Genomic DNA, 26,372 nt, shown 5'->3' with positions numbered 1-26,372 from the left:
AAAGTACTAATGATCTTTTTCTCTCTTCTATTGCTCTTTGTAGATTTGAATGAATGTCAGTATAATTAATTGCGGAGGAGATATATGAGGAGAAAGTTGGTTAAATTATTGAATATAATGATGCTACCCTGAATTGTATTTTAAAAGTGCTCTTTCTTCAAAAATAGTTCAGGAAATAATACATGTATTTTTCCATCCCAGTGTTCTGCAAGTTTTATTTTTAAAATATTAGACTGAGAGTTAGTGATTGGTCTGATTGGGAGCCTCAAAAAGAGGTAGGGATGAACACAGATTTTCTTACATATAGCCCAACATTAAGTTCTTTTTTAAATTGTCTCTCTGAAGATGGTTAATTAGTAGCCACTTTTTCTTCTGCTTTGTTGTGTTCATTTCTCCAAGACTGCCCAGCCAAGTCCCTGCAATTTTTCTGGCAAGGTTTTTCAGAAATAGCTTGCCATTGTCTCCTTCCTAGACCAAATGCTACAAGATTAAAACAGAAGAAATATTATGCATGGCCAACAACCACCCTTCCTCATGAAAGCAATATTATTTTGAGGGTATTGCCTTATTTTTTTCCTGCCAAGAAGCTTCTGGTACGTGCAGAGCCAAAGGAAAGCACCTAGTTTCCTCTGAATTTGAAAACGGGTGGTTCTCCTCTGAACACAATGATATCTGAGATTATTCATGAAATAGAGATCATTTACACATCCCTGTAATTACTCCATATTGTAAGAATTAGCAAGAATAGTTGTTTTTGGTTTTTGGATACTTCTCAAATGTTCAAAAAAATCAATAAATATCAGATTCCCTGAGGCCAAATTCTTTCAGATCACCACCTAGCATCAAACTGTAATTCTTAGCCTAGGGGTTTTAATAAAAAGCACAGAAAATTACACACTGCATTTTACACTTTGCATTCCTCCACAGATTTTTTTTAAAATGAATGAAATTATAACTAACTGCCTATAGATGGCACTGTTTTGCAAATAATGTTTATTTTAAGTGCTTTTTTTTTTTTAATTGAACTGGTGACTTCCTTTTTCCAGTATGAAATTATTTGAAAGGCCACATTATGCAGAGTTTCAAAAAGTATTACACTATTAGCATAAAAAGAGTATGTGTCCATAGATCATCCTAGAATCTCAGGTGGATTTTTTTTTTCTTCCTGCGCATTATCCTCACATGGTAAAGATCCTAGAAACATTTTCAATTTGTTTTAAAGTAATATTCGTTTTACTGATAATAGTTTATATAGCTTGTCAGTTGAGAGGACTAAGGTCCTTCAAACAGCCAGGGCCTATACCATGCAGGACTTTATCATTAATAACCACATCTTGAATTGCAATTGGAGACCGACTGGCAATCACTCAGTGGTGGATTTCAAAATTTTTACTACCAGTGGGTGTGGCTTGGTGGGCATGGCAGGGGAAGGTTACTGCAAAATCCCCATTTCCTCCCAATCAGCTGGGACTTGGGAGGCAGAGAATAGATGGGGGCAGGGCCAGTCAGAATTTTTACTACCGATTCTCTGAACTACTCAAAATTTCTGCTACCGATTCTCCAGAACTGGTCAGAACCTGCTGAAGCCCACCTCTGCAATCAATGCAGTTTGTGTAGCTGCAGCAGTTTCTTAACTCCTTTTTTTAAAAATGCAAATGAGAATTTGGTCCTTTGCCTTCATAGTTTTTTTCCCCTTATAGTTGCCTTTTCACTTTCCTCCTTTGAAACTTTTAGGCCAGACATATCAACAGCTTCGTATTTAAGTATATATCTAGAGTTAATGATGGTGAAAACCATTTTCCACAGCTAATTATAACTTATTTGGCATCCTCATAATGCCATGCAGACAGATTTTATTTGTAATAATAGAATCTTGGGATTGAAAAGTTGGAAGAGAATCATCTATGCTAACCTGAAGCAATGTACAGGAAAATCCCTTAAACTATCCATGAGCAAATGTTTTCCAGTCTGTTTCTTAAAAATCTACAAAGATGAAGGGCTCATCATTTTCATTTTGGTGATATTTAATCAAATTAAAGTTGAGATTTTTATTGGAAGAAGGTGGTACCATCTAAAGAAAAAATTATTTAGAAGACAGAAGGCATTTTTTTTATCATTAGCCCTTCTAACTGAGGGCCTTCCATGTGGAAATTCTGATGCAGTGAATCAATGAAATGACTAATGGTGCAGTGGAGGCTTGGAATTACAAATTGCTTTAATTGATTTCTGTACAAATGACATTACATTCATGGGCACAGAACTATACAATATACTACTGCCTTGTGCTTGATGTGTTTGTGTCCCCATTTGATGAATTTCTGGCTGGCGGTACTGTACAGATCCTAGCAACAGGTTGGTATAATTAAGGTAAAAGAGCCTGAATGCAGAATTACCAACTTGCCAGCATTAGTAGTTTGAAAGACAATGGAGGTCTACTATCGTGGCAAGCAAAACAACAGCTGTTATTTTAATGTTGAGAAGAAGGGAAAGAGATGTGTGTTTTAAACATGGAACAGCAAAGATAGAATTTGCTATCCCCTACGTATCCCATTAATATCCAGAAAGAAAGCACTGAGTGCTGATCACACTTTGAATTCAGGGTAAGTTCAGACAGGGTAAGCAAAACCTGGCTGACAGTTCATTCTGAGTGCTAGATTTGGAAACGTCTAAACATGGCCTCATTAATAGCATTCTGGTATTTAAATAGATCTTAAGTAGTTGATCCAGCCCATGTTTATTTTGTGCACATTTCATATTGGATTTGTCATGCTGAATTCAGAAGTTTTGGAAAATAAGGCTTGTTTTCTGGAAAAACCCAGTAGAAATATCTTCTGACTGATCATGTCTCATTTGCTTATTATTTTTTTTTTCAATCATGAAACCACAAACCTTGAACACGGTGCTCAGAAACGTTTGCTCATTCTGTTTGAAAGTCTCCTTTTTGCTTAACATAATCTTGATGTAATTACCTCTGAACCTCAACTGTGATTAAAAGATCAGGATTGTCTGTGGGCACCTAGTTCCTTCCTCAGTTTTCTCTTTTTTTGTGCAAGTTTCCCAAACGTCCTCTAATATATTAAAGAATAGATGAAGAACATGGGCACATGCTGAGTCCTGAACAACAGTAAGTTGTGAAATTTTAACTGTTATTAATAGGAGTTAGGTTTGCTGCCTTCCAAATGTTTCAGTTCCCAAAACTGTTGACAAGACCAAAAGGAAGGTTAAAAAATAATTCTTAAGCGTCTTACTATATCTTGTTAAACCATTGTGTTGATTTTCTATGGCCTAGCTCCATGCAATACACTAATCCATTATGTGATTTCTAAACCATGATTTGTAGGTTTTCATGTTTATTGTTTAATCATTGTTTAATAAACAATGATTAAAGAAATAATAGGTTTATATAACATGTGGTATGTTAATACATTTTCTTAGCTGCAATTTCGTTGGCATTGACCAGCACAGTTTATATTAAAGTTTTAACAAATATGGTACACCTGAGCTAAGTATTGCAGCAATTTTTAAAACCATTTTAGCCTTACGGTTTAAAATATCTTTAAACAGTTATCTGAAACTACACTGATACTACTTTGATTTGGGTTTGCTTCCTTTTATTCTGCTGTGGTTCCTCTTACAAGGTGGAAAAGATGCTAAAAGATAGCAAAACAGTAAGGTTGTATTTGGAAACTAAAAGCAGCAATTCTACTTCAGGAAGATCTGGGCTGGAAAAAAAATCTACTTTGTGTGAGATAAAGCCCTTCCCCACCCCCTTTTTTCTTTCACTTCTCATAATCTTGCTGCTTGTGAGCACTCAAAGATGAATTAAGAATGCCCAACGATGCTAAAGACAATATTTCTGTTCCACAGATTCCCTTCCATTTTTACAATGACCCTGAAGTAAGGATAACTCCAGGCCATGTACATAGGCAACGTTGTACTACTGCTTCTCTTGTTGATGCTGATGGTGGACAACTCATTGACACATGGTAAGGGACACTACTAAGAAAAATCTTCAAAATAATAGCAATATGTGCATGAATTCTCTTTCTAGATGTTGCATAAGGACTCGTGTGGGAAAACTACAGCTCTATTGAGATGAATATATGAAGCAAGTTATGGGCTTAGTACTCTTCATCCATATCTTATTAAAATTCTAATTCTGTTAAACATATAATGATCAAGTTGTTAACTTTCGCAGGACAAAAAGCAGCACAGTATATTTTCCAATTTTACTCTTTGTGTTTATGTGATTGAATAGTATAGATACACAATTATATGTATATTTTCTAAGTCTGATTAGAATGTAGCTTCCTATAAAGCAGCTTTGCGCAGGCCAATTGTTTTAATTTAACTACAAACAAATGTTTAACAGATTTTAACATGTGCCAATAGATAAAAAAGCAGTTTGGATTTTAATTTGTGAAATGTGCAAAAACAGTAAATGTGTATATATTTTTTCAAAAATGCAAAAATTTGTTTATTGCATTTTGTGTGTGTGTGTATTCATACATACACATATATGCACATGTATAAATAATACAAAAATAGAGATGATCAAAGCAAACATGAAATTTATATTATGAAAAACAAGTTTATAGATTTAAGTTTAAGTGCTCATTAATATTCCCTGTGAAAACCACTTGGGAATACTTTGCAGAACCCTAGTTTCCACCTTCTTTCTAACATGGGAATTTGGAATAGAGCAGGGCTGTCAAGCTCCTGGCCTGCGGGCTGGATGCACCAAGCACTGGCCATGCCCACCCCTGATTTAGCGAAGGGGGAAAGTCCCAATACATTACATGACGCCACTGTGACGCAGTGAGTTTTACACCCCTGGAATAGATTCTCAAAGGGAACGGTACAATAGTGGGATTCTAATTCTGTCGCTACTTGTTTGCTCATGGGCGTGCACGCGCAACACTTTTGCGCATTCGCAGAGACGTCCAGGCAGGTGGGCAGAGCCTCCTGACACCACTGCTACCTGTTTGCCCGATCCAGGGCGAACTGGTAGAAACCCACCACTGGAATGGTAGTACCATCTATGGTGATTTCAACTTGCCTTGTTTTTAAAAATTTATTATGGTTGATCCTAATCTTGACTTAGCCTGGAGACCCAAAACTTATTGAGCAAATTTGGGCATGGTTGTAAAGCCATATGGCTGGCCTGGGATGAGATGTGAATTGGAAAACAAGGGAGAAGAGAAAGAAGAGAAATTAACAAAATAATAATTAGTAGATTTTATCCCACTTTTTAATATATAATTCAAGGTGGAAAATATAACTAATACTCCTTCTTCTTCCTATTCCCCCTCAAAAACAACCCTGTGAGTTCCTGGCCCAAAGCTACCCAACCAGTTTTTGTATCTAAGGCAAGACTATACTGTAACTCACAATTTCCTGGTTTCTAGGCCAACACCTTAACCATTATACCAAAGTGAGTCTTTTGAATGCTTGCTTTATTGGCATAGCAAACTGCTAGGTTCCAGATATTTTAATATCAGCTTCTCTTGCTTTCCACATGGGTTTATCCCACCAGTCTGTCTTCACCATTCCCAGATACACACACTGCTATCAGCCAGGCAATGTGGATCTCTAGATCTGGTTCTTGGGAAGAGAGTATTCAAATGTTAATCTAGCATTGCTGGAGCCTTGTGAGAACCTGGTCTCAAGCCAGCAGCAGAAATGAATTCTGATGGAAAAAGCAGACAGATATATTTATCACTGTAGAGAATTGTGCACAAAAGAGTTTGAGAATCCCTGGCTTAGCCTACATATGAGTCTTTTCTCTGTCTTGATCAAAGCAATTTTGCTTCCCCTTAAAATATGGTTTTTATGGGCTTCCACTTCTCCTTTAACTTCTGTTTTTCATGTTCACATGAAAAGAACAAAGGTTAGTTGTTTCAAATCAGTTGACATACTGTACATGAGGAATTGAAATGGTAAGAGGCGAACTTATTTCTAAGTCCTGGAAAGGGAAGATGAATTTTTCTATCAGTTCTTCCTGACTCATATTTGTTCCTTTCTAATATCCTTATCTGCAATACAAATTTAGGCTCTTGTTCCTTCTTCCCCACCCCAATTTTCGCCCTTGGTGCAAGTTTTGTGCACCAATAAATTACATCCACTTATTTTGATTATCTCTCATTCCACCACTGTCCTTGCCCCCCAGTATTATTGAATAACTTCTGTGAATGTATGAACCCTCACCATAATCATACAAACATATCATACCAGCAATTAGGCCCAAAACAGGAAGAATTTTTTAAAGAATTTGCCCTAGAATGGGCAAAAAAAAAAAAAAAGAATCCAAATTTACAGCTTCACAGACTATTTATATATTTATCAAAAAGTCTGTAAGCTTCATGTGAAATGTCAGAAGAGAATTATTAGGGTTTTCCCGTGCAAATTTCAATAATGTTTTTACACATCCCAAGAAATAACTAATAAGTCTGAAAACATGAATTGCTTCTACTTTAAACCTACACTTTTTCTAGCCCAAATAAACCACCAAAAGTCCTATTTCACCTAGTGTAACTTCTTTTTCTACATCTCCCAAATGTTATATAAGTCAGGGGTCCCCAACCTCTGAACCGCGGCCCACTAATGGGCCGTGAGCTGTTTGCAACCAGGCCATGGAAACAGCAAGCACATGCACACGCATGAGCAGCAGGCAAGCACACACGCTCCATTTGTGTGAATGGTGAGTGTGTGTGCACGCTGCTCATGCAAATGGAGCTGCTTGTGCTTGCCAGCCACTCTCATAGAACCATCCTGTTCCCACCTCCCCCCCCACCCCCAATTCACAAAACTGGAAAGGTTGGGGAACTTTGATATAAGGCATTGATGGGTTTCGATTCTCAAACTTCAGGCACCTTATTTTAATTCAGCCTTTAAGTATTTGCAATGACTTTTTAATCATTTCTGCTTTTTTCAGTAACAGCTATACTATCAGCTTTTGGCATTTATTTAGAAAAGTGACATTTAAAGTCAAACAGGAGGATGAAGAAAAGGAATTATTTGACTTGGCTCTCATGTTGAAAAGTAGACTTTAATTAGTTGTTTGTTTTTTTTTAAGAAGCAAACTTTTCCATTTGTTATTTTAGAGGTAATGTGTAATGATAATTGAGAGTCTTAAGCTGGAATAGGTCTGAGCTTTTCTCAATGTCTGTGACTTTAAATTTACTTGTTGCTACTCTGTTCCTATATTGTCTAAGGCAGAGTCTGCAAACTTGGCTCTTTTAAGACTTGTGGACTTCCACTCCCAGAGTTGAGTTGAAGTCCACAAGTCTTAAAAGAGCCAGGTTTGCAGACCCCTGGTCTAAGGCAGGGGTCTCCAACCTTGGCAACTTTATGACTTGTGGACTTCAACTCCCAGAATTCAACTCCAACTCTGGGAGTTGGAGTCCACAAGTCGTAAAGTTGTCAAGGTTGGAGACCCCTGGTCTAAGGGAATGGAAGCCTCATTAGATGTTCTAATGATGGGGAAGTTGATTTGTCTGTCAAGAAGACTGTTCATAAATTTGGGTCCTTAACCCTTTGGACTTCTAACTTTCATACCTGGCTTCTGTTTCTGACCGCTCAGCAATGGTAGTACTTTTTATTGTGAACAAACTAGTAGTCTCAAAGCCAATGCAAACCCTATGACAATAATTATAATTCTAAATATGTTCACTGGTCACTGAAGTCAGAAGTTTATTATCATCATGTTCAAAAGCCTATGTGTTCCTGACATTTAAATAAGACTTACCAAAAAAAATTATCTTGTGAAAGGAAAAAAAAATTCCCCCACAAAAAGTGATAAAAGATGACTGTTGGCTACTGCGTACATTGCTACTACTGAGATACATACGTTATGCAAAATATAATTTCCATCTTGCTTTTCTCTCTCAGATTCTGAGGATGATAACTGCACCACCATTACTATTGAAAGAGGTACAAAATACTATAGAAATCTTGGTGACTCAGCCATTCTAGAGTGCCCGGTGACCTACTGCATCAAAAAGCCTAGAATGAATTGGTATATGCTGAACAAGAAGGAAGAGAAGTTCCATATTTTGTATACTAAAAAAGAACGGTTCACTTCATGGATAAATGAAAAGAAGTTTGCTTTGAATTTTCAATCAGTTCATAAAAATGACAGTGGGCAATATCTCTGTGAAGCGATAGTAAGAAAAAATAAACTTGCGAGTCATGTTGTAGAATTAATTGTTCAAGGTAAGTTTTGAGGCAGTATTTATCCAGTTTATCATTTAAAGCTCTTGCACCACCAATCTTCACACAACATAGTTCAGCATAATGCCTTGGGACTAGGACAAGTTATGAAGTTGAGAAGAGACAGACACTAAAATATTAATAATTCATTCAATCTGCTGATATTATCAACTAATGACTCTCTTTTTTTGTTATTTTGCTCAAAAAAATCAAAATTATCATCAACAATATGATTATCTATGCTATACTAAAAAAACTATTTTTTAATCTTTTTATTTTAAAAAAATCTACATTTTCATTCTAAATAAGTGACTAATATAGTTAACAGGCCAGACAGGGATAATAAATTTAAGCTTAAAATAAAACCAACAAAGCTATTCTTGGAACAAGAGTAGAAATTTATTCTGTTGAAGGTAAGATCACGTTCTGGTGATCTGTATTCACACAATTAAAAAGTAGTAGAGAACTATGTCTATTTCATGATATGTTACTTTTGGGTAATAAATGCTCCAGTTACATAATTTTGAATCCTGATATGAGCTACCTTTGAAAGATATCTAGAAACTTCAACTGGTCCAGAGACTAGAATAGAATAGAATAGACTTTTTTATTAGTCAAGTGTGATTGGACACACAAGGAATTTGTCTTGGTGCATATGCTCTCAGTGTACATAAAAGAAAAGATACATTCATCAAGAATCATAAGGTACAACACTTAATGATAGTCATAGGGAACAAATAAGCAATCAGGAAACAATATCAATATAAATCGTAAGGATACAAGCAACAAAATTACAGTCATAGAGTCATAAGTGGAAGGAGTAGGTGGTGGAAATGCTGAGAAGGTTAATAGTAGTGCAGACTTAGTAAATAGTTTGACAGTGTTGAGGGAATTATTTGTTTAGCAGAGTGATGGCGTTGGGGAAAAACCGTTCTTGTGTCTAGTTCTGGTGTGCAGTGCTCTATAGCGTCGTTTTGAGGGTAGGAGTTGAAACAATTCATGTCCAGGATGTGAGGGGTTTGTAAATATTTTCACAGCCCTCTTTTTGACTCGTGCACTATACAGGTAGTCAATGGAACACAGGTTGGTAGCAATTATTTTTTCTCAGTTCTAATCATCGTCTGAAGTCTGTGTCTGTCTTGTTAGGTTGCAGAACCAAACCAGACAGTTATAGAGATACAGATGACAGACTCAATAATTTCTCTGTAGAACTGAATCAGCAGCTCCTCGGGCAGTTTGAGCTTTCTGAGTTGGCGCAGAAAGAACATTCTTTGTTTTGCTTTTTTGATGACGTTTTTGATGTTAGCTGTCCATTTTAGACCTTGCGATATGGTAGAACCTACGTAAAAACCTCATTCAGTCTACTTCCAAGCACAATTTGGAGGAATAACTATATTTTACAAGGAGGGGAAAACTTGAAAATGTTCATTTTTCCATAGCATCCTGCATGGGTTTTTTGACTAAACTTTTCCAATATCATGTCTTAGCATTCATCACTAACATGATCGAGGATGTTTCTAGTACCTGCTTTCATTTATTTATTTATATATTTTTGCAAAGCAGAACAAATTAGCTCCAACTTTGTTGTTGTAATAGAAATCAAAAATATATTTACTGAGTTTAATTTAAGGGCTGAGTTGTTGTTTTCCATCTTTCAACAATGACGACTTCTCTCCCCCCCACCCTCCTTTGCGTGTGTGTGTATCTTCAAGTCAGTATTGACTTCTGTTGGCTGCCTAAATAAGTCTCTGCTGTTTTCTTGGTAAGATTTTGGAAATAGTTTCCCATTGCCTTCTTCCAGGATTGACAGAGAGTGACCAGCCCAAGGTCACCCAATTGTCTATGTGCCTAGGGCCAGATTAGAATTTACGGAATCACAGTTTCCAGCTTAGTGTTTTAATCACTACAGCAAACTAGTTATCATAACCCCAAATGTTTGTGTTATTTAGTAAAAAACACAATGTTTCAATTCCTTATATTCAATCTTCAAATTGCTTTCCTGATTGAACTCAGTATTTTTTTTTCCCTTCAAGGCCAAATTTACTTGGACTTGAACATTGCATGGGCTTGGACATTAAAGTATGGTATATTTGTGATATTTGACCATGTTCATAGACCATAATAAGCCTAAAATGGTTACAGTAGTAACCGTTATAGCTGTATTCACAGAGTACTGAACATCAGAGCCAAGCAAACACATTGCAAAGCAAACACATTGCAAATTACCACAAGATGTAAATCTGAATGATTTATAATCTGGTGTCCCAAAAATGAGAAATGAAACATCTTCAAAGAAAAACCAAGTCCAATTGCCTTTTGAAAAAGCACCTTTGGGACAACTATGACCTGTATGACTGAAAATCTCCATTGATATAGTCTTGTGTTTTAACAACTAGACACAAGAACAGTTTTTTCCCGAAGGCCATCACTCTGCTAAACAAATAATTCCATCAACACTGTCAGACTATTTACTGAATCTGCACTACTATTAATCGTTTCATAGTTCCCATCACCAATCTCTTTCCACTTATGACTATATGACTATAACTTGTTGCTGGCAATCCTTATGATTTATATTGATATATTGACCATCAATTGTGTTGTAAATGTCGTACCTTGATGAACATATCTTTTCTTTTATGTACACTGAGAGCATATGCACCAAGACAAATTCCTTGTGTGTCCAATCACACTTGGCCAATAAATTCTATTCTATTCTATTCTATTCTATTCTATTCTATTCTATTCTATTCTATTCTATTCTATTTTATTCTATTCTAATATATAAAAGCTTAAAAATAATTGTGAAGACTGAATTGGGTCGTGGAAATTAAGACCTATTAACAGCTTTGGAGACTTTTTCTCACATGGGAAATAATGCTGGTAAATAGGAATACTTATAAAACCCCATCCCCAATACCGAGAATTTTACTGACACATTTTCTTTCAACTTGCAATTTATTCCTTCACATAACCTCTCTAACCTTTTCAATTTATTGACACTATTATATCTACAGTGCATCCTGGAACTCCTTTGAACTAAGCGGCAGCAAAGCGCCTTTATTAAAAATCATGCTGCTATTGCTTTGAGTGTTAATGAAATTTTAAATACACTGTCTTTATAGATCACAGGAACTCATCACTGATTCTAAGTACTACAAATACTACAGAAGATCAGAAACTACCTGAAAAGAACAAGATGTTGATTATGATTTATTCCATATCATCCCTTGGTACTCTGTTCCTCATTGTTGGCTGCTTTGGATGGCTGTATTTCACAAGGCGGCATCAAGGTATGTTATATAAATAATTTCATTCTTTCAATCCTCAGTTGGTTCCATAATCAGAGTTTTTCCAGTCTCTGCCTGTTTTGACCCAGGCCCAAGTAGGTAGTAGTAGACGCACTTAGTTCAAAAACAAACAGACTTTATTAGAACAGCTGAGAATTAACTCATTCTCAGCATCATCCAAACTAAATCAAAATAAATTCTTCATAACACAATTCTTCAGTCTTATCACCAACCTTGGTCTAATTAGGCAAACTGCCAAAGGCTTTTCTTGGCAAAAGTTCAAAAGCAGAAAACATCGACAAGAAATAAATGCAGCAAGACAAGGAGCCAGTCTATCAACGTTGTTTTCCAACAAAGAGCCCAAATGGCGTTGCTGGTCTTTTAAGCCTTATGGGAGGGGCCATTCATCTCTTGGTCCTACTCCCAAGTCATCCTCTTTGTTTTAGCTCCTCTTGCCTTCTGGAAGCTCTTCTCATGTGAGCATTAGGAACAGGCTCCTCTTGTTCCTCTACCTCACTACTGTCAGACTCTGGAGGCTCCAGAGTCTGGACATTGCTCCCAGATGGCCCTGTCCCCATCTCTGCCTCCAATGCAAAGCCCTCATCCGGGCCTTCCCCAGCCTCCAGGACTGGCCCATGTTCTTCCCCAGCCACATCGCTGTCCGACTCCATTGCCAGTTGCGCTAAAACTCATAAGTAAAGGTTGTTGATTTCAAATATTAATATCTGATTCTATGAAGAGAAAAGGATATTAGCATTTGAAATAAACAACCTTTATTTCAGAAACAGTTTTGATTTACTTAAAAAGATACTGAGATGTTTCCTTTATGGGAAAATATATTTATGAACAATGTAAGATTATTTAACAACATGCTGTCTTTTCCTTCTCAGTAAAAAATGCCCAGAAAGTAAAAAACCCAGAAAGTGGAAATAACAGGGTATGTTTGTTATTAATATCTTTAATTTTTTTATTCTCATTTTTTCCTATATGTGCCATTGCAGATGTAGCTAAATAACATTTTTTATAATAGAGACATATCAGCAGGAAAACCAACCTTTTGTTTATTAGTCTTAGGATGCTGATGAATTGGAGGAAAAGAAAAATGAATCACCTACATTGGAACATTTCACTGAATATCACACTTTCCTGTCTCACCTCCAAATACTTAATACACATAATAATATTTTTCCTCTTACAATCTTCTCATATCATCCTTTCAATGTAGGCCAGGTTGGGAAATAGACATCACAAAAAAACATGGATTTTTACTTATTTTTATAGGCTACAGTAACAGAATCTTGGACATCAGACAGTTATATGAAAGAAAGTTAAGGTGGTGTCACCTTAAGTTTCTTTTTTCACACTCTCTTCCTTTTTGGGGTTTAATTCATATTTTACTAACTGCCATATTCTTTCTCCTACCCCTGAAGTTCTTGCTTTCTGGCCTGGCCTGTTTCTTTCTTTCTAGCCTGGTGCCTTAACCATTAGACCAAACTGGTTATTTGTAGAATAATAGAGTTAGGGGTTTTCTAGTCCAATCCCCTGCTCAGGCAGGAGACCCTATACAATTTCAGATAAATTATTGTCCAATCTCTTTTTGAAAGCCTCCAGTGATGGAGCATCCACAACTTCTGAAGGCGAGTTGTTCCATTGATTGATTGCTCTCATCGTTTTGAAATTTCTCCTTAGTTTTAAGTTACTTCTGCCTTAGTTTTCCTTAGTTCTAGCTTAGTTCTGTCTACTTCTCCAGAATACATATAGTATGAAAATAAAGGCTTTACTTCCTTTACTTTATTTGCACAATGATTGATTTTTCCATTCATGCACGGTTTAAGGTAATTCAGCCTTCGAGTCAATATTTTACTAAATATTACCTTTCTAATGATTTATAACATGCCACCCGTGCACATTACATCACGCTGAACTGCATAAACAGATTTGCACTACCAGAGTGTTTGCAATTTCAATATTAGGAAAATGGAGTGATGATGGCAGAAGGAAAGAATAAGAAAATAACAGTTTTCTATTTTCACACATTCCATTAGTAGGATGTTCAATTCCATAGAAATGTTGTTCCTGTTTTTGTGTGTAAAATTAACATCATATTTGATAATTAATTGTTTGGTAATTGTTCTTTTGTTCGCTGACAACTAACTATACTTATCTATTATATTCTCTATTTCTTGTTATTGTGATGTTTGCGGATAATTGCTATAAGAACACTCAACACTGCAATGATAGCATGACTCATGTCTCAGATGAGGGAGCCATCTTTAATGAAGATTCCATGCCTTGCTTGTTTCAAGTTCCCAATGGGAATCAGGACAATTACCAGAAGGCATCTAGAACCAATCTAAGTTCAATGAAGTTCAATGAAGGTTTACCAGGATATAAAGAGGACTCAGTTATTTATGCAACATTAAACCATGGAGAACTTTTTCAGGGAACCAAGCCCCCTGAAGAAATTCAATTGACAGAATATGCCATCATTAGACTGAAGAACTAAAGGTTTTATGTTCTCTAGCATAACACCACTTATACTGTTTCTATTTGGAACATTCTTCTGGGAAAAAATTATTATTTATTTGCCAGATAATGCATAGTTAAAGTGAATCACATTTTTTATGCAATTGCTCTCTCTATTTCCATGTGGCTATCTGATGTATCACTGTATAACTGGACATTTGCTGACTCAGCAATTGGTATTCCTGTTTCAGGGCACCATCTCTGATATGTTTGCGATCCTTCCCATAGAATTTTATTGGTAAATTTTTTGCAGAGTAGGTCTTGAGGTCTTTTTCCAACACTGTAACTCACTTCTCAACAGTTGCCCAGGGACAGCAATTGCCATGGTCCTTATAAACCCAGGTGATAACCAATCCACTATGAGATTCTTTTTCTGTTGTCTCTTTATGATTAATGGGTTTGTGGATACTCTTCTCAGTTGAGACCTATATAGTTTGAGTGACCCTTCTGATATACTTTCTGGTGATATACCTCCAGCATAGTCCTCAATGTTAACAGAACACATGACAAGGGAGTAGCCACATGAAGGAGTTTCTATGTATATAGCAATTCCATGGGTATTTTATAGCAAATAAAGCAAAATGGTAATATAATAGCTATAGCACTTAGATTTATATACTGCTTCATAGTGCTTTAAAGCCCACTCTAAGTGGTTTACAGAGTCAGCATATTGCCCCCAACAATCTGGACCCTCATTTTACTGATCCCGGAAGGATGGAAGATTGAATCACCTTGAGCCAGTCAGAATTGAACTCCTAGCAGTGAGCATTGAGTTAGCTTGCAATACTGCATTCTAACCTCTACACCTATCTTTGTTAGGTAGCAGCATTTGCCTATTACAGATTATATCAAGATTTCTGGTAACTTCAAAGATATTTATAAAAATATAAGTCACAACTAATTGCTATTTTCATGTATATAGCAATTAATTGTGACTTACATTTTTATTAATATCTTTGAATTTACTAGAAACCTTGATATAATCTATAATATAATCTATAGTATACTATTTTGAAACTATCTGGTAAACATAATTGCTTTCTTCCCTACAGGATACAAAGGGTATTAAAAAGATAGATGGGGTGACTTCAACAATTTTGGTTCTTCATGCATTCTTTGCTTCCTTAGGAGTATGGCCCTTAATACAAAAAAATTGACTCTCTCTGATCAAATCCATGACATTATTGATTTCATGAGCAGTTTATTACTGAGCTGTTTTTTCAGAAGATATACATGAATGTTTTAATCTGTATTCTATAAAAAATTAGAAATAGATATCAATTGCTTAACAAAAATCAATGAGTTGTCTGAGGAATTAAAACTTGTATTCTATTTATTTACTGCATTTTCAATTCATTGTGTAATTATTGGGGAAGCTCAACAACTAACTGGTGTTGCAGAAGCTATTCTAATGTGATCTTCTCAAAAATATAATTTATTGAATAACAAGGGATAGACAAACTATGGCTTAATGCAACATGCAATTTCTGGTTATTCAGAGATATTGAGATCAGATGACATTCTCCATTATAACCCAGGCTTTTACTGTCTTTTGTCCATTATGTTCTGATATAGTTTTGAGGGCTAATGGATGCTTTTTTTGATTACCATCTGCTAAGAACAACTGGAGGAAATGTCTATGTCCAGGTTTTAGGCTTCCAGAGATAAAGTTACCCATACAATAGCAAACAGGATGCTGGCCTAGTTGGATATTTAATCTATTTAATGAGGCATGTTTATATCTCTGTTGATTAATTAAATCAGTATTTGGTTTTCCAAGTGAATGTTCAAAGCAATTGACCCCTCAAATTCTAGGAAATGACTGTGAGTCATACAGTTCCTACTCCTAAAACTTACTAATATTGAAGCAGGAAGTGGATGTGACTATTTAAAAAGTGAGTCTAAAAATTAGTAGCACTGATGCAAAGTTCATTACTCCCAAAATATGTTGACCTTAGTTAATATTCGTCTAATGATTGTAAGGTCATCACATTTATTTTGATAGAAGGATTATAGTCTATCTCTTGCTACTTCGGAAGGCAAGCAATATGCCTCCAAAAGTAAAATAAAATGTAAAAGGCACATAGCATCAGTAAGAATGCAGACTAACTGAAAGAACAAGAACAATAATTGAATGAATTACTCTCTCTTTGAGTTGAAAAATGTAATACTAAGAAAAACAGGAAACATCACCAAAACAGACACATTACAGAGGAAAGTGTGTTTTTCACAGATAAGAGGGGGCTGTGCAGTTCATAAAAGGAAGTGAAACTGCATATAAATGAGTTCAGTTAGAATCTTTGGTGGAAATAACAGCATAAGAATACAATGCTTGTTTTCATCTGCAGGGGAAAAAACCTAGTCCCTTCCTGTCAAAATTACCTGATAATCAGTTATGTCACTATTTATCTTCAGCCAATAAATGTTTATGTCATCATAATGCTAAGCTAGTCTTCCCTGATTTACCATCCTCTAAAAACCATACGGGATGCGGTGGCTCAGGGGTAGGACATTTAGCTTGTCGATCGAAAGGTCAGCAGCTCAGCAGTTCGAATCCCTGGTACTGCCATGTAACGAGGTGAGCTCCCATTACTTGTCCCACCTTCTTCCAACCTAACAGTTTTGAAAGCACGTAAAAATGCAAGTAGAAAAAATAGGGACCACCTTTGGTGGGAAGGTAACAGCGTTCCGTGCGGCTTTGGTGTTGAGTCATGCCGGCCACATGACCACAAGACACAGAGATGTCTTCAGACAGCCTGGCTCTTCGGCTTTGAAACGGAGATGAGCACCACCCCCTAGAGTCAGCAACGACTAGCACATATGTGCGAGGGGAACCTTTAGCTTTACCTGAAAACCATATATGTATACTATTACATGTATGTAATCGTAAACATTCTTGAATTACACCTAAAGTTCATAGAATTGACATCGCACTCTGACCTGGTCCAGATTATATCTCATATTTATATAAGTCCAAGAATCTAGTTTAAAGATCTGCCATACTGATGAACATATGTTTTCAAATTACAAGAAAAAAATATTAGTGCTTTTAAATAGTAAGCAGATGGCTTTAGAAAGAACAGTCTCTGGGAGAATTTAAAGCAAAATTGGGTTTATCAAATATATTGTGGCTGTTTCTGTTGATGAAAAATATATTCCCTTCCAGCACTTCAGTTCTATGATTTTATTGTTTAGAACCCACGATAACTCACTGCAAAGTCTTTCAGGTGTACCCATCATATATATTTATTTCACAGAAACTATTTTTATTAACCTTTCTTTTACTCATGTTCAAGTGAAGATTGGCTTCTGCCGCTTATGGAACCTATATTTAGCCTGTCTTATTCTAAGCATAAAACTCATCCCCTATAGTTATAGGAGTATTTGAGTTTCATGTTAATCTATCACAAACCTTTAGTATTTGGCTCTTATCCCTCAAGAATTTGTCAGTCAATAAATAAACTGTTATATAATGCTGTTGTAAATATTTACACATAGATACATATCATTTTTTTCTAGACAATTCTGTGGTAGGGTAATATTTGATCCATCTCAACTAAGTTTTGTATTTGTTACCAGTTTTACCAATTTTAATGTGTGAAATATTGTTTAGTATAAGTGTGGATTTAAGGTGGATAACTAGCAAAATAGGTTTGTCTCTATTAAGCATTTATTAATTGAATATTTTTCATTGCTGAAGTTACTTGTTTCCCTGAAAATAAGACCCATCCCAAAAATAAGCCCTAGCAGGTTTTTTTATGTGTGTGCCTAATATAAGCCCTACTGACAAAACAAGCTCTACTTAAGAGTCTGCTCAGACCGCTAGGAGCCCACTCCATCTGTTGCTTGTGGAGCCGTGGTCACAAGACAAGGGGGGGGGGAACTGCCCCCATGTGCCCTGCAACAGCAGTGTCCCTACACCAGGCCATCCATGCCCTGACACCTGTCTCATGGCAGTAGCACCAGCAGCCATGTACAACAGGAGCCAATGTGGCTGCCGGCCCTCTTCTTCCTCTGCTTGCTTGTGGCAATGAAGCAGGAAGACGAGCAGTGTGCTGGTGCCCCGACCATGAGGCAAGGCAGGTGTCAGGGTATGGATGGCCTGGCTATGGGGACCCTCAGGTAAACTGGTGTGGGATGCGTGGGGCAGCTCTACTCCCCCACCCCATGGTGCCACTGGCACACCACATGGCTTCTTACTTGCTGCATGGAAGCAGAAGTGGGCCGTACATGGGGGCAAAAGACACTCCAAAAATAAGCCCTAGTGCTTATTTTGAGGCCCAGAAGAAAATAAGACCCGGTCTTATTTTTGAGGAAACAAGGGGATATAATAAGCACATAAAATCAGCAAATGTCTCTTCAGCCTCAGGAAACTGACCGTGAGAACACAAAGAGCCTTGATCATCCAGCCAAGTTTTCATTGAATTCACTTTTTATGCTAAAACCAAGACATGAAGGAGAAACATATAGGAATATAGCATATTCTCACATGTTTCCCAATAACTGGAACTGAATGATCTTCTGCTTTAAGTAGTAAAGGTATTTATGTACCCAAAAGAAAGAGGAAACTTTTCTCTACCAAAATAACAACTTGTGAATTTCAGGAAGGGGACATTTGCAAAATAGAGGCAGATGAATTTAAAGAGAATATAGTTATTAAAGAGAGAAACTGTTTCTGGTTCTCTCTGACTAAGGATTCAAGACAGATTTTGTGGAGCCCATAAATGGAAAATCTCTTATCTTTAGACTCTACATGGTTATCCTTGAGTGCTCTTATATGGTAAATGTCTTTTTAGCCTCTTTATTACTATGCAATCATTCGCTCTAAACCCAGATAACTTTTTTTCCTGCCCTCTTTCTCTTTTCTCTTCTGTATTTATCTCCTGGCCTTTCTTGTCTCTTCCTCATGCAGTTTTATTTTTCCCCACTCCATAAAATATGTCGAAGACTGGAATTAAAATATATCTTATAATATTAGCACCTAAGAAAAACATAAAAATGCTGAAAATAGTAAGGCTGAAGGTTTGATGATGTAACTGGTGAAATGTTAAAATATAGATATGATTGTATAACATATGGAATAGTTGTATAACATGTTCTATGTGTGTATAAGGAGCAGAGCTTGTATCATGACATCCTGAAACACATATCATTTGGTGGTGAAACCTCCTGCAGATGGTCTTGTCTACTAGAAATGTGTATTGCTCACCCACTTGGGGATTTCTTCTCAGAAATCTGTGCCTATCATTCTTTGTCTACTGGCGAATAGAATTAGAATCGAATCGAATAGAATAGAATAGAATAGAATAGAATAGAATAGAATACTATACTATACTAAACTATACTATACTATACTATACTATACTATACTATACTATACTATACTATACTATACTATACTATACTATACTATACTTTATTGGTCAAGTGTGATTAGACACACAATTTGTCTCTGGTGCATAAGCTCTCAGTGTATATGCAATTTCAGTGTAATGGCACTTATTTCCAGTCAGTGGCAATACAAGAATTTCTTGATTTTTATTTCAGCCTACAATTGGATTTTTCTTAGAGAAACTGTTTAAAAACACTGTCTGTAGCACTTAAGTTTGGGGAATGTTTTGACGTTACCCTTGCCCCACATCCGAAATTTCCAAAATTTATACATTTTTCACATCATTCCATAGCTATTCTGGAGTATAGAGGCTAATCGTGGACAGCAAATAAACTGTCCACTTATATATCCTCTTAAAAGAATGTTGGACTTCAATACAAAATCACACCTTTGTATTGGAGAGACAATGTTTTCTGATATATTTCTCATATAATTTTGTGTAGATACAATCTGTATATTTTTGAAATTTGGCAATGATTCAATAGTAAACATAAATCAACAAAGAAACAAACTAAATCAATATTGGCATTGATGGTAAGTTGTCTTAGATCAGTGGTCCCCAATCTTTGTGGCTTGGTGGCCCGACTGGGGGAGAGAGGGGAACCGGCCCACCACTCACACAGCACATGTGAATTGAGCTGTATGCGGACACATGCACTCCAACCCACTTCTCAATGGCCCAGTTCCAAACAGGCTGCGGCCCTATCTTAGAGAAAGAACTTTGCTACTACCTAACCTTGCTTTATGGAATCCACTAAGCAACAAAATATCAACTCCAATCCATTAAAACTTCAGTCCATCACCACAATCAAGTCTTAAATAACCATATTATGATATGATTTGCAACACATACATCCAGCTACACTATGATAAAGAAGTATGATTCTAAAGGACTTACATTTGACACAAAACAATATACTCAGATGCCAGATCATAAGTGTTCAAAAGACAAACTATATATAGTTTGTACCACAGGGTTTCAACAATTAGTTTACTCAAGGGCTGGGAAAGTTGGGAGGTTTTCAATGATTCAATGTTATCAGGATGGGAGCTTGAAGGTCTCTCAGGTAATGCTGCTCCAGAAGGCAGACATCATCATAGAGAAAATAAACTTCCTGAGTCCCAATAAATGATACCCAAAGCACACCCATTCTACTCAATTGTACTCGATGGGGAAAAACTGTCAGAGACTGGCAATCCCTCAAATCACTGCTCCTATTCTATGAAAGGCTTATAGGTATCTTGAATTGCATCCAGAAGCTAACTGTTAACCAGTACAGCTCTATTGGAGCAGTTGTCAGCGTTTCAGAAAACCCCAACTCCAATTAAAACCTCCGAGGCAAGCATTTTCTCAAAATTCCATTTATTAGAGGAAGTATACTGGCACATCTGGGAAAACCCAAATCGGAGAGTTTCGAGTTTTCCCTAAGTAAATCAAAATGCTCAAATCCATCCCCTGCACCCATCAGTCCATCACATTGTCCAATCACCATCCGTCCCATCTCAAGATATCATTCCAACCACTCCTTCTCCAGATAAAGACTGTCATGACCTTGACCAAAAAGAAGAATGCTATTTTGTCTAACTACATTCCCTCTACTAAATCCCCCCTCCTACTTTCCCACACAAAAGAAGGTAGCAGCATGGAAGCTTCCGTTGCTAATATGGCTTCCAAAGCTGGCAGCAGTATGTCACATGGGCATACCTCAAAATGTCTATTACTGCCTACACACTACATCTTGGACTAGTATTCAAGGGCAGCCTCTAGAGAGTGCTGTGCAGCAGTTTGACCAAGGTGTGTCTGACTGCCTGAAAGACCTCTTGCTCCAGGAAATCATCTGTATAAATGCCCTCTTTGCCACAGCTCCACAATAGAAGTATGAGTCCAAAATAATTCCAAATTATGTAAATGGCAAATACCACTCATCCCAATACTAGAGAGCTTAAATGTATAGAATCACTTGGTCATGTTAGGACCAAGGATTGTTCCTCCCTGTACAGATCAGAACTGCTTTTAAAAAGTGACAGCATCACTTGAATGGCCTGGAGTCGGAACTACACCACAATTTAATTACCATACTGATGATACTGAACCCTGAACTGAAAGATGACCTGATTCCCGGTCTGATCTACCTGGTGGAACTGATAGCCCCACTCTCAGTCTCTCCATCTGATCCAAAGAATACCATGATTTATGTTGCTGAGTGATCAAGAGTCACTAGGATGGATGCACCATTCCCATCTGAACTCTTCATGTATCTATACTGCACCCTGGTCTGAAACCTGATTTGAACTGGTCCAGATTGTCCTTGGGAGCAATCGTCTGACTACCTTTTCTGTCATGCTCCAGGAAATTAACAACTTGCCTCCAGACGTTGTGAATGCTCCAACACTGGAAGTTTTTAAGAAGCAATTGAACAACCATTTGTCTGAAATGATATAGGGCAGTGGTAGTTAACCTGATCCCTACCACCCACTAGTGGGCGTTGCAGCTTTCATGGTGGGCAGTAGGGGTTTTGTCCAATACTGAAGCACTTTCCTTTTTTTAAATTTAATTGACTTTTTAAAAAAAATTCATAGCGTTATTTAAAAACACTTTCATTAGGTTTTCATAAAATTCCCCATGGCAATTTAAATTTCTGAAAATATACTATTTGTATCGCCCGCGCATAAGTTTAGTTCACGTTACGTAAGTGAAACTAAATGGTGCCATAGTGCAACCGAAAACAAAAGAGCCTTGTCTCAGAATAGCTCGCGCATCTCCCCCTGAACCAGTGGGTGGTTAGAAAATTTTACTACTAACAGAGATACAAAAGTGGGCGTAGGTATAAATAGCTTGACTACCCCTGGTATAGGGTTTCCTACCTGAGCGACAAGGGGGGCTGGACTAGAAGACCTCCAAGGTTCCTTTCAACTTTCTATTCTATTCTATTCTATTCTATTCTATTCTATTCTATTCTATTCTATTCTATTCCAGTAGATAGATTCAGATTCAGGCTGCAAAATTCCATCTGCCCACTTGGTGACAGCAAATAATTCAGAAATCTATAACTCCTTACTAAAATTTGAAGCTAGTTCTCTAAAGGAGCGCTCAAATGTATAATCAGCTATAAATTGACATCAAATGGCTATGAATGAAATGGAAGACATTTTTTTTCTGAAACCTGATAGAGTTGTTCTGTTGTCACAAGTGGGAGGATATTTCCCATGACTTGATAGAATTCTAAAAATGGAAACTATTCAGGGCAATGCTCAGGAGGAAAACCACAGAACAGAAACATGCCATTCCTCTATTTTAAGCTTTTTACTTCAATATACTGCTGCAAATTTATAGTATATTTCAAGGCCAACAACAACATAAAATGGCCCCAAATTTTATCTGTGCCCTAAAAGGAATCATGCCCTAGATATGTTTTCTTAATTGACGTGATTCATATTCATATCTGTTGCTCTTTGCTTTGAAACAAACATACATAGAAAAGAAGCCATAATGAGTGCAAATTTCTCATGAACTTTGGCACCCAGAGTTCAACAAAAATGCTGAGAAAATATTCTGCTTTAGCAGTCTGAAAAGAAGAACAAATTCCAAAGTGCATGAAATGTTGATAGTTGATTACTAGCCAAGCTTTGCTTTTGGTGTTTTGAGTTCTTGCACATTAAGTGAGAGTGGTTAACCTCTCCAAGAGATGGAAAAAAGTTATTTTGTAAAAATAGCAGCTGGTTTGTAAACAGCTGCATTAAGAAGCAGTTCTGGAGAAATAGTTGGACTAATTGACTGGATTAAAAGATTTCCAAGGTCCCTTCCAGCCCTATAATTCTATTCTGTCATGTCCTGTTCTACTCTACCCTACCCTATCCTACCCCCCCCACACCCTATCCTACTCTACCTATCCCATCCCATCCCATCCTATCCCATCCTATCCTATTCTATCCTAATATCTGTGCCTAAAATATATTGTGCTGAAATATCACTGGCTCTGCCCTGAGAGGAAAATATAACCCAAGGTTTCTGTATGCCTAAATTTGTAAATGTCATGATCAGAATATGGAAAAAGAGAATACTGTTCCTATTTTAGAGGGCAGGGCAAAACCTCCAAGATTTGTAGCAGTTGTGGAATGGAAGAAAAGTTTGCTTGTGGAAATCCAATCTTTCCAAAACAAACCTACATAACTTTCTTGAGAGAGAGAGAATGATTTCTCTGCTTTACCATTCACAGAGAGGAAGTATAGCAAGCAATTGCATCTGAAGACTTGGACTCTTTTTACTCAATTTACTTTATCATTTAATTCCAAAACCTTTGCTTATTCTGGCATTAGTGAGATAACAATTTGTCTATTTTTCCTTTTGCTTTCAAAAGATATTTGCTTTGAACTTGATCATTTGAAATCATCTTTGTAGATATTTTTCTGAACCAGTTCTTTGGAAAAGAGACGCCAGGAATAGATTCATCTTTTCTGGACTTTTTTTTGTAAATATAGATTTTTTTATGTATGTTCTTTACATATTTTTTTCATTTATTTTGTATTTCACCTTTTTATTAAAAAAAATAGAGATTTTTTTTTTATGTCAGCTAATATAATGAAATGTTGCAGAACTTTCATTTGCCTGTTTGATGTATACTACTGCATACATGAAGTTCAAATCCTGGAGCTAGCAAGCTGATACAAAATGTTCTAGAATCTTTTGGTGTGTAGCAAGCCCATACAGCAGAGAAGTAAAGCGAAATAGGTCTTGTGACAGAGATTTTAAATACATTTGACATACGATGCAAATTCTGAACAGTTTTACTGACAGAATTCGAAAACACATCAATGAAAAATATTTGTTCTGTCTTTGTGTTCCACTTTTGCAAATAAAAATGTAGTATACCCAGAATGACATTGACAATAACTTGTCTCCAGATCTAGGTCAGGAAATGGAAATAATTTTTACAAAATTCACAACTTCCTGCCTTTATCACTTCAACCCATTTATACAAACTGATGTGATTTAAAAGAACAATTATTGATTTATTCCATTAATTTAACTGTAGTACATTTACTTAGTAGGAACATGCAAGATAGTAGGATGGTAGGATAATTTGTTTCTAATTCTAGACGAACATTCTAATAACAGTATTAAAGTATTTTATTAAATTAACCTAAATGAAATAGGTTTGCTGTTACAAATGTTTAATTGTTTTCTCCATGAATTATCAATGTTTTAACTGTTTGTATGCTCAATGTTCAAAGTTTCTCTAAATTTGTAAGATCTTTTGCAATATGTGGATACCCATGGAAACAGTAAAAATATTAAATCTATAATCACCTGCAGCAGTTCTTCCCCTTTCTCCCTATATTGCCCAGTGTGATTTAAGGAAAACTAATAGGAAGTATAATTTGTATTTAATATTCTTCAGTAAATGCATCAAGTCTTTCCATATGTGTATGAGTATATGTCCAGGGGTGGGATTCAGCCAGTTCGGACCAGTTCCGGCGAACTGGTAGTTCCAACAATCAGCTGGCCCCACCCACCTGCACTATCCTGTCCTATATTTCCTTCTTTCTGGCTCAGCTGATTCGAGCAGCACAGCTGATTCTACTTACTGGGGCTGCCTTAGAAGGTAAGCAGCTGAGCTTCAAATTGCTGCATTCTGAACGCTGCACGCAAGCGTGTTAGGCGCACATGCGCGAGCTCACCGAACCTGTCATTAAACCGGTTGCAGCCCATCCCCGTATATGTCTTTTCTACTTTTCCAGTGAAAGTCATAATATATCCATGGAGCACTGCAGTAGGAGAATACTCAAAACTAATTAATGTAAAATGGATATTAAAACAGATTGGTGGTCTTAAAACTGCAGTGGAAATACCACTCTTTTGAATGTGGAATTACATGTTACTTAGTGTTTCAATCGGCTGTTACTTTAATGAATAGCTTGCTTGTCCCCTGTATTTTTTAAAAAAATATTGTTTCTTTTTAAAACATCATAACATCATTATTACTTTTCAGTTACTTTCACTGAACCATCCTTTCTGTTTCTTACCATGTCCAGCAAATTAGGAAAATGAGCTTAGTGTGAAAGTTGTACAAAGTCATGTCTTAAATATCTTGCATTTTGGGGATCAATGAATATATGATGGAACAATAACAATTAAAGACTCTTCCAGTAAACTGAAATTTTATAGGGCATGACATTTTTGAAAAGAAAGTGAGAGTGTGCAACTGCTTCTATTACATGAAATAGGAACTGATACTTTGGGTAACAAACGATTCTAAAAGCTAAAAACACATTTAAAGCAAGCCGATGAACCTAGATGCACTAGATTTACAACATCAGTTTATAGCAAAGAGATATCTAAGCCAAATATCATTGCCTGCAGGTTTTCAGAAACAAGACTGTTAAATTTTGTTTTTTGTGGGTTTGATTTTTTATTTTTGGGAGAGCATAGACTTCTATAGTAAGGAAAAGTCAGTAAGTTGATGTCCAAAGCTAATGAGAAGCCATAAGGGAGTCTGTCTAGGTCAATGGGTGCACTAGGTCAACCTTATCAATTACAGCTTATTCGACAAACCAATATTTAATAAGGCAGGACATAGCCCAATATTGTAAACATAATAACCAAGAAAGCATTCTCTCAAGTTCATCCAGGAATTTTTGGAATTGCATACAAATGATATTTTATTAAATAAACAAAAGTCAGCACTTTGAATTATGTAAGGAAATGTTCAGGTAATCCTCATTTAGCAAATTCCTCATTTAGCAAATTCCTCATTTAGTATTTATTATTTATTTATTTATTTTATTCGATTTTTATACTGAATGAGGCATTTAGTAAATGCCTCATTTAGCAAATGCCTCATTCACATCTATTTACTTATTTATTTTGCTGTTTTTATCCCACCTTTGTAGATAACTCAAGGCAGTGAACATATCTAATACTCCTTCCTCCTCCTATTTTCCCCACAACAACA

At 36.4% G+C, this 26,372-nt stretch overlaps 1 protein-coding gene across 1 annotated transcript; it reads left to right on the top strand.

The window, feature by feature from the left end:
* Positions 1–111: 111 nt before the first annotated feature.
* BTLA (B and T lymphocyte associated) lies at positions 112–25,804 on the top strand. The gene is made up of 6 exons (XM_058184830.1): positions 112–3,124; positions 3,868–3,986; positions 7,891–8,214; positions 11,337–11,504; positions 12,392–12,438; positions 13,720–25,804. The coding sequence occupies exons 2-6, from the start codon at positions 3,917–3,919 to the stop codon at positions 14,005–14,007; spliced, it is 897 nt and encodes a 298-aa protein (XP_058040813.1). The 5' UTR covers positions 112–3,124; positions 3,868–3,916; the 3' UTR covers positions 14,008–25,804.
* The last annotated feature ends 568 nt before the right edge of the window (positions 25,805–26,372 follow it).

This window comes from Ahaetulla prasina, chromosome 5 (genome assembly GCF_028640845.1).
Source record: "Ahaetulla prasina isolate Xishuangbanna chromosome 5, ASM2864084v1, whole genome shotgun sequence".
NCBI classification, from domain to species: domain Eukaryota; kingdom Metazoa; phylum Chordata; class Lepidosauria; order Squamata; family Colubridae; genus Ahaetulla; species Ahaetulla prasina.
Note: the sequence above shows the minus strand (reverse complement) of the source record. Positions and strands in the feature narration are given on the sequence as shown.